At 46.4% G+C, this 16,929-nt stretch overlaps 1 protein-coding gene across 1 annotated transcript in view; it reads left to right on the plus strand.

The window, feature by feature from the left end:
- The window catches only part of Dmrt1 (doublesex and mab-3 related transcription factor 1), a 109,026-nt gene that overhangs the window by 28,044 nt on the left and 64,053 nt on the right, over window positions 1–16,929 (plus strand). Inside the window, exon 3 of the mRNA XM_036180420.1 lies at window positions 11,948–12,231. Coding sequence (XP_036036313.1) covers window positions 11,948–12,231 — 284 coding nt within the window. The remainder of the gene's footprint in view (window positions 1–11,947; window positions 12,232–16,929) is intronic.

Consider the following 16,929-nt stretch of genomic DNA (forward strand, 5'->3'; position numbering starts at 1 on the left):
TTGCTATACCGGCGTGCAAAGCCTGGAGGTCACAGACTATGCTAGGAGAAATAATTATGTGCTGTAATGGGCAATTACTGATAATGGCCTTGCAGGGTGGCAGAAAATACCCAGTCCCACCTTCTTGGCTGGAACGAACATTGAATAGCACATTAACTTTATAGCAAGCTGAAAGTTCGGCCCTGAAACCGCAGCCCCCGCCCCCACTCCCATATAAATAAAAGTCTGTCTTGGGAAAGCACTGTAGCAGCAGCATTAAGTCAGAAGCAGAGAGGAAAAGGTGGGGCAGGGGGCACAGGGTTTTGGAAAGGGAAGGAATGGTGAGCTGTGTCCCACCTCGTGGAATCTGTCACTCAGTAGCAGTCTTCCCTGTTCCCAAGAGTGCACAGTGAGTGGTTGTCGCTCTCCTGGCACCAGATTTATGTTTGACATTTAAAATAGCCCTGTCAGGACTGCCTTGTGGGAGAAGCAGATTGTTCCCGCACTTCCTGATTATGGCTTTAGGGAGTAATAGCACACTGACTGCCTTCAAGGCTACCGTCTGACCTCTGAGAAGGCCAGGAGGAGAGGTCTGTGCTCCATTCCAAGTTAGGTTGCCTTTGGGAAGGCCTGCAGGTGCAAGCCAGCCCCCTATGGTGCCCTAATGAGGAGCACTGTGGACAAGGACTTTGCTGGGAGTTGTCCCATGACTTTCTGGCTGCATGGCTAAGTATGTTAGGACTGTGCTGTGGTCAAGATAACAGTAATAGCATTTTCAGAACATTTGCCGTGGGCTGGAGCCTACGTATTAGACATGTAAGGACCTTTTAGACAATTATACCTGTGTTCGGAATAGGTTCTGAGATGTGAAACAGTCAAGTTGCTTGCCTGATGGGCAGGTGGCAGGAGAGTCCAGATCTGTTTCAGCAGTTTGACTCAGAGTTGGTACTCTCACCTTCAAGTTCATTGTCTGGCCATCTGTAGTCGTTAATTGTGATCCAGGCTTAAGGATTGATTAGTCTGGAGGTGACTCATTGGGATTCCATTGCTTAGAAAGCCACCTCAGAATTAGACACTGGCCTCCAATTGCTAGAAAAAGAAATGTCTAGAAGACAGAAGTTTTCAAACATTTCAGTTGCAGAACCCCTTGGCATTCTTAAAAATATCTGAGGGTCTCAAGAACCTTTGCTTATATAGGTCATATCTGTTGATACCACACAAAGACTGAAGTTGAGCCAGGCGGTGGTGGTGCACCCCTTTAATCCCAGCACTCGGGAGGCAGAGCCAGGCGGATCTCTGTGAGTTCCAGGCCAGCCTGGTCTACCAAGTGAGTACCAGGAAAGGCGCAAAGCTACACAGAGGAACCCTATCTCGAAAAACACCCAACAACAACAACAAAGACTGAAGTTGAAAATCTAAACGTATCTTTGAAAATTCGAGTAAGTGTCCTAGTTAGCTTCCCATCACTGCAGCAAAACACTCTTAGTCAGGGTTATTATCACTGTGATGTAACATCATGACCAGAGAAACTCGGGGAGGAAAGGGTTTACTTGGCTCACACTTCTACATCACTGTTCAGCATTGAAGGAAGTCAGGACAGGAACTCCAGCAGGGCAGAAAGCTGGAGGCAGGAGCTGATGCAGAGGCCATGGAGGGTGCTGCTTACTGGCTTGCTTATCATAACTTGCTCAGCCTGCTTTCTTGTGGAACCAGGACCATCAGTCCAGGGGTATCCTCACCCACAATGGTCTGGGTCTTCCAACACCAATCACTAATTAAGAAATGCCCTACGGGGTTGTCTACAGTCTGATCTTGGAGGCATTTTCTTTCTTTTTTCTTTCTTTCTTCCCCCCCCTTTTTTTTTTTCAAAACATGATTTCTCTGTGTAGTTTTGGTGCCTGTCCTGGATCTCGCTCTGTAGACCAGACTGGCCTCGAACTCACAGAGATCCTCCTGGCTCTGCCTCCCAAGTCCTGGGACTAATGGTGTGTGCCACCACTGCCCGGCTTGGAGGCATTTTCTTAATTGAGGTTCCCTCCTCTCTGATGACTTTAGAGTCAAGTTGATGTAAAACTAGCCAGCACAGTGACTGAAAGCAGCTTGGTGAGGAAAGGGTTTATTTAGCTTACATGTTCCTATAACAGTCCATCAGTGAGGAATGTCAGCAGGAGCTCAAGCAGGAACCTGGAGGAAGGAACTAAACAAAGGCCATGGAGGAGTGCTGCTTATTGGCTTGCTCCCCATGACTTGCTCAGCCTGCTTTCTTACACTACTCAAAACAGCCAGACCAGGGGTGGCACTTTCCTTAGTGGGTTGAGCCCTCCCACATCAATCATTAATCAAGAAAATGCCTCTACAGACTGGCCTAATGTAGACCTGATGGAGGTAATCTCTCAGTTGCATTCCCCTCTCTCCAGATGACTCTAGCTTGTATCAAGTTGACAACAAACAAAACCCAGCAGCCACACAGCACAGTAAGCCCATTAATTGCTAGCATAAGAAAAGTATTTTAATGAAAAGTATCTACAGAAATTAAGAATGAGAGCATCTCTGTACATGTCCTCAGACCTCCTTTCTGGTTAAGAGGGTGCAGCCGTGTGTGCACAGCTGTTACTGGGTGCTGTTGCTTTCACTGAAATAGTGAAGAAAACTTAGCATCACAGAGGTAAATTGCCTAAAGAGAGCCTTTTCAGATAGTTGGGACTACTCTTGACCCATACTTGACAAATGGTCATCTTTTCTTTATAAGAGACAGGGTTTCATTCACTATGTGGCTCATGTTGGTCTAGAATTCACTGTGTAGCCAAGATGCCTCAAACTGATAATCCTCCTGCCTCAGTTTCCTGAGCTCTGTGATTACATGTGTACCGAAGCACCACCACTCTGCCTTGGTCTGTGCCCTCCTCCGTTATCCCCATTGCTCCCCTCCCTGCCCCGTGGAATCTTGAGTTGAACAAAAGCTACGTGAAGCCATATGAAGTAACATCCAGATTTTGCTCTCCATACTTTTATGGAGGGGTCTTCTGCTTCACTTCAGATCCCCTTTGGGGACCAGCATTATGTCATCTATCTAACAAAACTTTTTCCAGGTGATGGGCAGGGCAAGGCGACATCCTGAACCACCATTCCATAACAAATGGTGGAGTTACAAAGATAATCTTGGAGAAGCACCATCAAAGTATATTGTTATCTGTTCTGAACAAGTGTCAGGTGACCTGGAGTTTGACAACTAAGAGGTTACTAAAGTTGGAACACAAGCAAGGTCTGATATTGCCTGGAAAGGTTCCAATCATTTGCATCAGTTGCTTTCTCCACAGATCAAAGTTGGGTGTAAAGCATGGCTAGGAGGCACCAACTTAATTAGCTCCCCGTAATCCTCAGTCATTCTCTCTGAGCCATTACATTTCCATAATTTTGCAGCTCTTCCATGGAGCTTCCCTATGTTTCTCCACAACTGGTGACCTCAGTGGGCCTGATTTAATCTGCTCAGATGTAGGGGGGCTGCCCTTACCTTTTTCCCCAGGGTACTCTTGAGGAGTGAGGGATAAGAGATTTAGATAGAAATATAGAGGGGAGAGAGAGACAGATAGAAACACAGGATAGTCTTGGGACGGCCTGGATCCTTATCCACTGGCCTCCTCTGTCTCTGCTAAAGGGCTTTTTAAAAAGTGCAAAAGACCTCCCCCTAGCACAGCCAAGTGCATACCCTTCCAGACATCTGGTAACCAGGCACGTGGTTAATCCATCCCCTTATGCAGCCCTGCTAGGTAAAGCAAGCTCAGATCTCACTAGGAAACCTCTGTGGGTTCCCACCCTCAGACTTACTCAGGGCCAAAGGTGAATATGACTTACCCTCCCCTGATGCACCTACTGGCCCTCTGGGTCAGAGTAGCCCCGGGTTGGCTGTGGCTGTTTCTCCATCCACCATACCTGGCTGGTGGGGGAGTTCCTGGCTGGGAAAACCATCTGCATGTCTAGCATAACCTTTTGCTTTAGGGAAATGTACTCTCCTTAATCTGGGGGGATAATTACCCATCCCTAGGCAAGCTTGATCATCTTTACCTGTATTGTGCTAGCACAGATGTCTTCTGGACTGCTCCCCAGGCTTTAAAACCACAAGCCACTTAGCACACAGTTTGGCTTTCTCTCAGTTCCTTTCTTGGGAACTCTGGCTTGACATGAATCCGGCCACATTTGTCTCCGAGTAATCCAGATAGACCTGCAGTAGGAGTTTTCTTTGGGCCACCAACCAGCTCCCAAATAAAGACATAGAGACTTCTTATTAATTATGAAAGTTCAGCCTTAGCTTAGGCTTGTCCCACTAAACTTAATTTAACCTGTTTCTCTTCATCTCCATTTTGCCTCGGGGCTTTTTACCTTTCTTTCATTCTGTATGTCCCACTTGTCCTGCTTCCTCCATGTCTGTCTGTCTGGCCCCTGGCATCTCCCTGGTGTCTCTTTTTCTTTCTTCCCCAAGCCTAAATTCCTCTTCCTAGTAACTCTCCCTATCAGGAAGTTCTGCCTGTACCTCCTCCCTCTCTATTGGCCATTCCGCTTTTTATTAGACCAATCAGTGGCCTTAGTCAGGCAAGGTGAAACAGCAACATGTATTTACATAGTTTAAAAAATGCAACACATCTTTACATAGTTAAACAGATATTCCACAACATAAACAAATACAACACATCTTCACATAGTTGAACAAATGCAACAGATTGTTGCATAAACAAATACTGTGCAGCAGACCCCTTTTTCTTTCCTGCTTTACTATTTTTTTAAAAAAATTCCTCTAGTTCTTTTACTTCAGTGACACTCTTTACATGCCCGTGGTCTAAGTCACTGAGCTCTGACAAAGCCGTTCCTACTTTATAAAGATCTTGCCCCACTAAAGAAGCTGCCAAGGCTCCATACCAGCCTGGAAGAGCCTGCTGGGTCAATCTTTTCTTAATTCCTCTGTGTACACAGTTCTGTCTGGCACAGTGAACTCTGAGGTTCAAAGATAGCTTTTCTTTCTCTTTATCCCCTCCACCCCCCGGTTTTTTGAGACAGGGTTTCTCTGCATAACAGAGCCCTGGCTGTCCTGGAACTCACTCTGTAGACCAGACTGGCCTCGAACTCACAGAGATCTGCCTGCCTCTACCTCCTAAGTGCTGGAATTAAAGGTGCACGCTGCCGCCACCACCCAGCCAAACATATCTTTTCGTGTTCCTGGTTTCCTCAATAGCACCTGCCCCTCCTCTATTGTTTCCATTCTCAGACGTTTATGAGGATTTCAGATGGAGACATCAAGTGTTCCCAATGGCTTTAGTAAGCCAGTCCATTAAGGACTGAATTGTGAGAGCCCACAGGAGTTTCCTTGTGAGATGAGTCTGCCTGACACAGCAGAGCTGCACAAGGTGATGGTTTAATCATGGGCAGGGTTGCCAGGTGTTTGGAAGGGTCTGCACTTGGCTGTGCCTGGGGGGAGGTCTTTTGTGCCACTACTTGGCATTCCTTTAAAAGCCCTTTAGCAGATGTAGTCAGGGCCTGATGGAAAAGGATCTAGGCCCTCCTGAGGCTATCCTGTGTTTCCTGTCTCTCTCTCCAGCTATATTTTTGTTGTTCTGTTTTTTATTTTTTGAGACAAGGTTTCTCCGTGTAGTTTTGGTGCCTGCCCTAGATCTCCCTCTGTAGAACAGGCTGGCCTCGAACTCACAGAGATCCACCTGGCTCTGCCTTCTGAGTGCTGAAATTAAAGGTGTGTGCCACCACCGCTCTGCCTCCAGCTATATTTCTATCTAATATTTCCTGCTGCTCCTGCTTGAGAGTACCCTGGGGAAAAGTGGGGGTGGGATGGCCCTCCACACTGAGTTCCCTCATACTGTCTCAGGTTGTGCAGCCTTTGCCTTAAGGAGAGGTGGGGAGCTACATTACTCAGTTTTTCTGCATCCATAGCAGTCAGACTGATCCATCTGCTCCCATGTCCCACAGCCTCATGAGCTGGGCTGCCATAGGCTCTTTCATTGCTTGTTAAAAAGTCTTCCCTAATTCCAGTGGTTCAGTTGCTGAGTATTTCCTGATTTCACAAGTTCCTTGTAAGGGACCTTTGTTAAGGCCCCTATCTGCATGTCCGATCACAGCTTTTCACTCTGCCCTACTGAAGGTTGGACTTGAGGAGTGTCTCCTATTCCTTTTACCCCCACTCTCATCCTCTCCTTTAACTTACTTGCCAAACCAGATGCTAGTGTGGAGGATGCTGCCGCACCTCCCTTTCTTGTTCCACTCACTTGTTATACAAACAGCTTCCTACTGGGCTGCCATCTTGGCCACATAGGAGTTTCTAACTACACACACAGAGGCCGGGCAGTCTTTGCTGCTTGCTGTGCATTAATCTCCAGGACTGCAAAAGTTTCCTCCAAACCTTTTAACTCTTTTCAGGGCATCTCCATATTCACATGGTGGACCCCACGCATCAAGCCGGCATGCCACCATGTACTACAGAGACGTAGGCTGCCATGCCGGGGTCCCTCTCACACACACTCCTAATTCTGATGGCTCAGCCTCAGCTGCATGTCTCACTACCCGTAGCAAGAACCATGCAACCACGGTCATAGCACAGAGGCACGCTAACACAGACCACACAGGAAAGGACAGCTTTCTTGGAGTTTCCTCCACAGATGGTCTCCCTCAGGCTTCTCAGCCTCTGTTGCATGCCTTCCTTGCTACTCATAGCCAGCCAGGATCATGCATTCACTCTCCCCAACTCATCTTGGTTCTGCCATGTCCCTGTTCTTGCACCAATTATGTTGTGTGGTAACTTTTTCAGGAGAGACATAACACACACATCTACTCACTTCACATAGGGAACCCATGACAGACCAAAGTAGAGATACCACCAAAGTCCAGTTTAGTGAAACAATGAGATTTATTGGAGTTACAGGAATATGGGTGAGGGGTTACTTATGGGAGCAGCAATGACTTAAAGATAGCTGCATCACCAAGGCCCATCCCAGCACTCAGGACAGCTTACAAAGCTGGGAACCTGGGGCACACTGCACAGCCTGTAGGCAGCTCAACAGGTTGTAGTGTCCTTTCCAGGTGCCTCAGTTGGTTGGAGCCTCTTCCAGGCAGCTCAGATTGTCTGAGTCTTAATTTTCAGCTCAGCTTCAGCTTTTATTGCTTACTGTCAGGCAGGAGTCCAGTGAATCTGCTAAATTTCAGGGACTTCCTGAAGCTGTTGAGTTGTTTACCTTCCTGCTTAAGGAGCTTCCCTGTAGGGTGTTTCAGTATCTGAGGAAACTGGTACACAACAGCCTGTCTGTTCATCACTTTCATGGCTTAGATTACTCAGTTGTTCCTCAGTGTGGGATGTTCCTGGAGCTGATTAATATGGACATGGGAATGTCTTACAGAAAATGATTTTTTTTTTAAAAAAGCAGCTAGCTAGTCTATCTTCTTGTTCCAGTGAGGAACACCCCCATTTTACTCTCTAGATCCACAGAATGTCATATTCAAAAGACAGTGTTAAGCAAACAGGGACCTCCTAGTTCTGAGTTCAAATTAGTTCGTGAAGCGTAATCTTATGTTTCAGATTTATTCATATTTACTGGTGAAGGTTTTACCTTACTGGCAACACAGAATTTTGAAGCTAAGTAGCACAGACATCTGCAAAATATAGAATTACACATTAAAAAAGTCACTTCTTTTCATTGTGAAGACACTTCATTGTGAATCAAGTGTTACAGTTTGCAGTGGTAAATTTTCGTTTCGTTGATGGTCCTTTTCTTCCTTCACATAAGAAGTAGGTATAATTCCAAGCTTGAATAGAGGGTCAAGTGCAACAATGCTGGGAACCATGACACTAGAGAAGAGAGGAGAAAGCCTTCACCCACCTTAAAATGAATTACTGGTTAACTACTATTAATATGCTGCAGGCCCAGAGACCAGCATATAACACTTCAAGATCAATAAGGGTGTTTATCATGTATGGGTATTGATCTTTCATGAAGGAGTGAATCATATTTCACATTGCATATGTTAGTACAAAAAAAAAGTAACAGGACTGTGAAGGCTTGTCGGAGAATAAGATGTTCAAAAGGTGCCTGTACCAAGCCATGTGTGAGCATTACAGCGGCTGGCCTGCAGATGGATATGTGGAGACAAGGAGCTCAGGGTGTATGTGATGGTACCCACTTCTCTGCCTTCTGCTACCCTTCCAGCTGAATCTGGTCCTGCTGGTATTCTGTGCAGATTAGGACTATATGCCAGTAGTCATAACACTTAAAACATCAGATTTGGTGGTGGTGTGTTCCTGTATTCGTAACACTTAGATTGAGGTCTAAGGATCATAGATGTGAAGCCAGGCTGGGTTACATAAGGAGACCCTCACTCAAAAAACAAACGTGAGTGTCTGGTTAAAGTGTAAGGCCCTAGGCTCAGTCTCTAGCAGTGGGGAGAGAGATCTGACTTTCTGTTACAGTTTGCATCATGGCAGAAAAACCACTGAGTTGATGATCCTATAGGGGGTCACTGGTTAAGAAAAGCAACACCTTTACTTGGGCTTGATGCCATGGACTATCCCTTATTGATAGCATTAAACAATATTGGCAAGTTTTCATTCCAGAAAGACACAGAGCAGCGTCTAGTTTCAGATTTTTTTCAATACAATCATTAAGATACATCTTTTGCAGTCCCTGCCTCTGGTCTTTGTATTAGTGGTATTGGCTGTGGAACTTAAAGGACCCTGACATGATGTCTTAGGGTTTCTATTGCTGTGAAGAGACACCATGTCCATGACAGCTCTTATGAAGGAAAACATTTAATAGGGGCTGGCTTATGTTTAAAGGTTTAATACACTATTGTCATGGTGGGAAGCATACAGGCAGGCAGACTGGGTACTGGAGAGGTAGTTTAGAGTTCTACATTTGGATTTGCAGACAGCAGGAAGAGAGAATGACACTGGGCGTGGCTTGGCTAGTGACACACTTCCTCCAATAAGTCCACACCTCCAACAAGGCCGTACCCCCTAATAGTGCCACTCCTTATGAGCCTACATGGGCCATTTTCCTTCAAACCACCACACATGAAACACGAGGCCTGGAGACTGGCTGGAGGACCTCACAACCAGACCAAGGGAATGCGAGAATGTTTTAATGTTTTTCTCCTTTGATTCAGAATGAAGTGTATTTCTTTTTCTTTTCTTTTCTTTTTTCTTTTTTTTTCCGGAGCTGAGGATGGAACCCAGGGCCTTGCGCTTGCTAGGCAAGTGCTCTACCACTGAGCTAAATCCCCAACCCGAAGTGTATTTCTTGTTTGTATGTGAAGAACAACTTCATGATATGTATGTGTACACACATAAAATTTTGTTTTCTAGTTATTTTGAGTTGGAATTTTTTTGTTTGTTTGTTTGTTTTTCGAGACAGGGTTTCTCTGTAGCTTTGGAGCCTGTCCTGGACAAGCTCTGTCGACCAGGCTGGCCTCGAACTCACAGAGATCCATCTGCCTCTGCCTCCTTAGTGCTGGGATTACAGGCATGCGCCACCACTGCCCGATGAGTTGGAATTATTTTTAACTTTTTTTCTGAGGCAGGGTCTCACCAGGTAGACCTGGCTGGCCTCAAACTCAGAGAGATCCACTGTCTATATGCCTTCCAAGTGCTGGGATCAGAGGTATGTACCACTGTGCCTGGTTTGAGGTGGAAATCTTAGTTTGAGGGTTTCCATTGTTTATTGGAATACTTAGCTTGGCCTACTTAGATGACCCACCAGTATTCAGTGCTGGATATAATCCACTACTTCATTCATCCCTTTCTTTTTAATGTCTGTATGATTTGCCGTTTTTTTGAGATGTTTGTGTCTCTTTTGTAAGCAGATTAAAGGACCCAACACTGAATACAAAAGGATTAGATATCAAAAATGACCAATTATGCCAGTGAATTGTTTTATTTTATTTTATTATTTTTTATGTGTATATGTGAGAGGATCCATGTATTTATGTGTACCATTTGTGTGCCTGGTGCCTGTAGAAGAAGGGGGAATTGGGCCCCCTAGCAGTTATGAGCTGCTGTGTGGGTGCTTTTTAGCAGGCCAGATGCTGTTGTTTCCTTCACAGCGCAGCGGAAAATCCCCGAGACCCGACTTCCTCTTGACCAGCTCTGGATTTGGGTGGTGTCTGAGCAGGCATTGACACTGCAGCTGGAGCCTCTGCCGCTCTGCCACCTTTGGCTTCTGTGGTGTCACATCGGCTTTCCTCAGTTCATGCCTTAGCTCCATCCCCTTCCCCAGATGTAGCCATTGCTGCGTAGTGATTGCCGGATCTCAGCTTCCAGTCTCGGTGGCTCCCAGGAAGTCTCAAGCTCCTGATTTTTGCTGAGCGCCAGTGTCTGCATTAAACAGATCATGCCCCTCCCTCCCTCTACCACACTCAGACTCTGCTCTTCACCCCATCCCCAATCTTCAGTCCTGATGTCCCATCCTCCGCCATCTGTTTCTTTTCATGTCCCACACGTCCCGTCCCTGCACCAGGCTACCCTTCCATTTGTAGTCTGATGGACTCTGTCTGATCTTGTGTCTCTCCACAGTTGGTCTTTCTCATCTCTCTCCTTCACTTTTTCCAAGACTTTCCATCAGGTGGAGCTCCCACAGCACAGCTCTGTCCACCATCCTTCCAGCTTACAAATCTTCACTGGTTCCTATTACATCCCATCTTGAGCACTAGAGAAAGGCTCCCAGGCCTGGCTCCAGCCTACCTTTCAGTCCATTCTGTCCCTGCTTTTGTCCTGTTCTGCCTGATGCCTCACCCGCCACTCTGTCTTCTGCCTTTATCTCTTTATCCATGTTCTTTTCTCCTCATTTCCCACCTTTTATTTTACACCCCCCCCCCCCCCCCCATTGAACCCAGGGCCTAGATTCACCAGTCAGCCCTAACCTCAGCTCTCTCCTTCCCTTTCCAGAGTTTGGTACACATTTTTTTTTTTGTCCTGCAAAGGTCTAATTCTTCTCTAAACTGCAAGTTAATGTTCCCTTCCTCCGAATTTCCATGGTAGTTCACGGGTGTTGCTGTTACACTGGATGGCAGTATGATTGGAAACCCCGCCGCAGCCTTCACCCTCTACAGCAGGCTGCCTGTAGACAGTACAGGGGATGCTCCTGCCGTTTCAGGGGCTGGCTCATCTCTTAGAACATTGAATGAATGCCCATTGGATTGAGGCCAGAGACACTAGTTCAGTCTCTCATTTAGACAGGATATGCAGTGGAGCCCCTCCTCCATTTCAGTTGAAGAATCAGCAGAGAGTTCGTTATCTGAATCCCCAGATTCTTGGCAGATCCTGAGGAATGGGACGGGTTAAGTACTCTTTGGGGGACTAAACCGATTCTCTTCTCAATTGTGTGGGGAAAAAAAAAAGGCTTTATTGCAACCCAGCATCCATTGGCTGGTCCACAAAAGTTCAAGTAGTGCTAACTGTACTTTTGCAGAACAAGTTGGTCTATTCCTGGTCCATACTCTGGTTCATACTAAAGAATACAGTATTCGCCCTGGAAAAGACTAAAGAATACAGTATTCGCCCTGGAAAAGGAAACAATGTGTGCTCAAACTCAGTCCCTCCCTGAGTCCCTGGGGTGACTTTCCATTATCATGTGGTAAGAATTCATAGACAGGTTAACTGGATTCTATCTCCAGTTTCTGGACATTTGAGGGGGGGCATGTTGAGGTTACACTCTCAGGCTTTATGGAATTGAATCTACCTCTAAAGTCATTTGGTATTCTCAATAAAAAATAACTTGGCAAGGGTCTTTCAGCTCTGCTGCTGCAGGGAAGAGCCTTGGAATCCTGCCCTTGTGGCTGAAGCAGTGGATGATTTCTCCCTTGCATTTCCAGGCTCTTTGCTCACCTGGAGGGTGATCTTTCAGGCGTGGCCAAGGTTTAGAGGGCAAGATTTGTGGACTCCCCACACTAAATCTTACACATTGTCTTTTTTCTTCCATTTTAGAGGGACGCATGGTCATCCAGGATATTCCTGCTGTCACCAGCAGAGGGCATGCCGAGAACGCAGCTGACCTGGTGTCTGACCCCGCCTACTACAGCAGCTTTTACCAGCCGTCTCTGTTTCCTTACTACAACAACCTGTACAACTACCCGCAGTACTCCATGGCTCTGTCTGCTGAGTCCTCCTCTGGGGATGTGGGAAACCCCCTTGGGGGATCCCCTGTGAAGAACAGCCTCCGGAGTCTCCCAGCACCTTATGTGCCTGCGCAGACTGGAAACCAGTGGCAGGTATGACCCGGAGTTAATGGGATATGCGAAACACACATGCATGTAAAATGTACATGCATGCACACATGAGCCATGCACATGCCTAGTTCAGCACACATGTAGTCACAGTGTGAGAAGCACATTGGTTTTTCTTTCCATTTGTTAATAACGCCATTTAACTCCAGAGTTTGACTGCAGGGACTTGGAAGGGTTTATGCATGTATTTGGGTGGGTTTCTAGTTGTAGCTTTTCTCACATTGTCGTTTTGCTAGGTATTTGCAGAAATACTCAGCTGGCCAGAGTTAGATATGTCTGTGGTCCCCCACCTCCTTCAGCCTTCCTTGACTTGGGGCAGCTTAGAATATATTAGGTGCAGCTTCCTGGGTGGCAGGCACCCCCCACAATTTTTTACATTGGAAGAGAGAGTATTAGGATGTATGTGTTGGCATGGCAGAAAGGGTTGAAAGGGAATTAAGTTGTGTTGCAATGGCCCAATAACATAGGTGGGTGTTTTTAGCAGTGGATATCAGCCTTTCAAAGTACACGCACATGTATTATTAAAATAGTGTGCAGTCAGGAGCTTTCAGTATTTGGAGCCAAACAGTATTTTGCCTCATTAGGGAAAGAGCTTTGTCTGGAATGGTTCTGTTTCTGGGGGTGGACCCATTTCCATCGGGTCATTCATCATGTCAGAAGCACTCCGAGACTAGACTACAGTGTATACTCACGCTCTAGGAGTGGGTAGCTGAGAGGCTAGACCCATACCACCGGGCCGCAGAAGATGCTGTGATCCTGCAAGGACTGTGCTCACCATGTTTGTGTGAACACGTGGAGGCTTCCTCAGCACGGATTTGATTTCAGTTAGTGTGACATATATTCAGGAGTTGGTGCAAATCTTTGATGACCTTTTCTCTTTCCGTATTTTCTTAGCTCTACTGAGGTATAACTGAAAAATTGGATACATGCGTATGGTACAGTATGGTGTCCTAATATATGTGGACACGGTGCATTGCATATCACAGTCAGGCTAATGAAGGCACCACCTGTGTGCATGCTTGCATTCACGTAAGAATTAGTCCGCAGTTTTCAGCTACACAGCATTATTGATGATAACCACCACATTGTACATTAAACTTCCAGAACTTAAAATCGAAAGTAGAAACCTTGATGTGTATCTCCACTTCCCTAACCCCAAGCCTCTGGAAGGCAGCATTGTAAATTTCTGTTTGAATAGTCTTTAACTTTCTTCAGCCCAATTCTAAAATGTTATGACCTGACATTTTCCTCTCATTAAGCCTGTTTCATTCACCTTTAAAAAAAAATAAGGCAGTTATTAATATTCAAGTCATCCCACTTTGGAGACTCTCTTGCTTACGCTCAGGGATCTGACTAGTCTTCTGAGCTACAGATTTCTCTTAAGTTTTCCATATGCTTTACAGTTTTGTGTGTGGATGTATATATGCATGTTTGCATCTGTGTGAGCAGGTACATGTGCACACAGCATGCATGCAGAGGCCAGAGGTTGACCTCGGGTATCTCCCTCAATCGCTCTCTACCTTATCCGTGCAGGAAAGGCCTCTCTTGAATGCATGTATTTGGCTAGTCATAGCAGCCATCTTGCTCTTGGGGTTTCCTGCCTCTGCTCTTCTGTGGTGGGATTATGGGGAGGCTGCTACTCCTGCCTGACATTTACATGGTTCCAGGGCATTTCCATGGGTCTGGGAGATCAGGTCCTGCTTGTACAGCAAGCCTGGGGAGGCTGCCATGCCTGCCTGACATTTGCGTGGGCTCTGGGACATTTGCGTGGCTCTGGGACATTTCCGTGGTTCTGGGACATTTCCGTGGGTCTGGGAAATCTGGTCCTCCTGCTTGTACAGTGGGCACTTTACTCATTGTGTCCTTCCTCAGCCCCACATTTTACTTTTTAGAAGGAGACTTAAAACGTGTGAGTATTCAAATTGAGAGGAGTTGTGAGAACAATGGAAGTCTGGTGGACTTCCTGTTAGACCTCTTCAGACCTTTCCAGCCCAGGAGATTTTATGGTTTGGGGAAGCTTTTCAGTTGGTTTCTGTTGATAGTTCTCTTCCTGAGGGGAGAAAGAAGAATCTTAAAGATTTAAATAAACTTTTAACCCCAGCACTCGGGACAGAGGCAGGTGGATCTCCCTGTTCAAGGCTAGCCTGGTTTACAGAGCAAGTTTCAGGACAGCTAGGGCTACACAGAGAAACCCTGTCTTGAAAAACAACTTAGCAAACAAGATTTAAACAAAGCAGACCCTCTAGCTCCCAGAGGTCCTGGACATTCAGCTCTTTATTGGACCAGTCAGGTGTTTTAGACAGGCAGAGTAACACAGCTTTGCAGAGTTAAACAAATGCAGCATAAAAGAATGCAACACATCTTTGCAACATTAAACAAATATTCCACAGCATAGATGAACGCAATATATCTTAAACTAATAGTTTACAACAGTTAGTCCTACTTACTTTCCAATGGAGGAATGACATTGTCTTTTCTAAGGTGAGAGCATCAAGACTGAGAGAGGAATGACTTTCTCAAGGTCCCCACAGCCACCAAGGGAAAGAGCCAGGGTTTGAACTCGTGTCTGTCTGGCTTTGACATGTGTGTCAGCAGGTTCTGACCATCAGTGGGTGTGTAGCAAACTCAGGTCTGCAGAATGTGCCTTGCAAGGGTCATTTGTGAACAGGGACCCTGGGCATACCTGTGAGCATGCAGCCTCTGCAGGTCAACCTCAACTGCCGGGTGGATCCCCTATAAATGCTCAGGCCCTTGGTTGCTTAGGGCTTAGAGTCATTACCTAAGCCCTGTGTTTTCTGTTGAAGATCTTCTTGGTAATCTCCTTGTTTTTCTTCACTCATGCAGGTTAGGGACAAAGCACAGGTGTCTTGAAGAGAGCTGATGTGTGGTTGTTTGATTGAGGTTGTTGAGGGTAGCACTCTCCTGAGTGTGGTAGCCTGCAGAGGTTGCCCAGTGAGATCTGAGCTTGCTGCTTAGGGGATGGATTGATGACATGCCTGGTCGCCAGGTGTTTGGGATGGTCTGCACTTGACTGTGCTGGCAGCAGCGGGGGGTGGGGTGGGGTGGGGGGTGGGGTGTGGTGGGGGTGTGGTGGTGGTGGTGGTGGTGGTGGTGGTGGTGGTGGTGGTGGTGGTGTCGTCGGTGTCTTTTGCTCCACCCCCTGGCATTCCTTTAAAAGCTCTTTAGTAGAGACAGAAGGTGGGTTTTGACCCAGGCCCTCCTGAGGCTACCCTAGGGTTCTTACTCTCTCTCCTCTATATTTCTATCTAAATCTTTTATCCCTCACTCCTCAAGAGTCCATGGGGGTAAGTGGTCTCCCACAGGTGGAACCACTGAATAGGGACCCAGGGACTCGGTGAAAGGGGTGAGGGGGCATCCCAGGTGTAAGGCATGCCAAATAGGAACTGAAAAATGAAGGCGGCGGTATTTTACTCTCGGCTGTGAAGTGCTGAAGTTGGAGAGTAAGGCTCCAGCGTAGATCTCTCTCTCTCTAGGTTTCTTTCTCTTTCTGTTAACTTCTACCTGTGAAAATTAAGGAAAGTAGAGTTTTGTGATATACTGTAGAAAAATTTAAAGTAGAATGTAGGAATATAGTGTTAAGAAAACTTAGAATAAGATAAGCAACAAGACAGAGACTATGTCCTTAATCTTTTTTTTTTTGTTTGTTTGTTTTGTTTTGTTTTGTTTTGGTTTTTTGAGACAGGGTTTCTCTGTGTAGCTTTTCGCCTCTCCTGGAACTCACTCGGTAGACCAGGCTGGCCTCGAACTCACAGAGATCCGCCTGCCTCTGCCTCCCGAGTGCTGGGATTAAAGGCGTGTACCACCACCGCCCGGCTGTCCTTAGTCTTCTAACTATGGGACTAGGAACATAAACTGGGAAAAATCAGAGGGAAAATCTTATCAAAGAAGAGCTTAACGGAGAGAAAAAAGATTCCGTTGGGAAGCTTTTGGTCCCAAGTGGCAGGGGAAAGAGTTTTCCCTGAGGTGGATCAGGTGAAATAAAACTTTTCACTCTACTGACACTCCCACTGCATGGAAACACAATCAGTTTCCTTTTGGCCATTGAAGACAAAGTTTAGAGAACAGAAGTTTTGAGAAAAGTTGGTGGTCTTTCTCTCTCAAAAAAATGAAAGCTTTCTTGTGGAAAAACTTAATCTCTCTCTAAAAAAGCCTTTCAGGTCTTTGCTTCTCAGAGCTTTCTCTTTCTGTAAGGGCAGAAATTAGATTGGAACTAAACTCTCGGAAAATGGCAAAGCCTCTGTGCTAAGCCCTGTCTCTCCAAGCCAGTATTAGAAAAACAGTGGCCAGAGTTCCCTAAGGCAAGGGCCTGGTGAGAGAGTGCAGGCAGAAAACAGAAAAGGGATAGATTCCCCCCAAAAGGTGCAGGGCCTGGGGAAAGCTGCTAGTGCAAAACATCAGGGTCTAAGTTCCAAGCAGCAGCTGCAGTGGCAGCATGGGAACAGCTGAGGCAGGAACAGGGACAGTTACCTCCAGGAGCAGTTAGCAGAGGAACAGAGCCATGGCCTGAGACATCTGAGGCTCTGCATCTGGGGGTGGGGCAGAAACAGCCGGGGACCAGACAAAGATCTATGGCGGGGGGGTGGGGGGGGGGGGGGGGGGGGGGGGGGGGGGCTCTGAAAGGGCTGTGAAAAAGCTTTATTTTAAGTAATTTCATTTTCTTTC

The sequence above is a fragment of the Onychomys torridus genome, chromosome 1 (genome assembly GCF_903995425.1).
Source record: "Onychomys torridus chromosome 1, mOncTor1.1, whole genome shotgun sequence".
Lineage (NCBI taxonomy): Eukaryota > Metazoa > Chordata > Mammalia > Rodentia > Cricetidae > Onychomys > Onychomys torridus.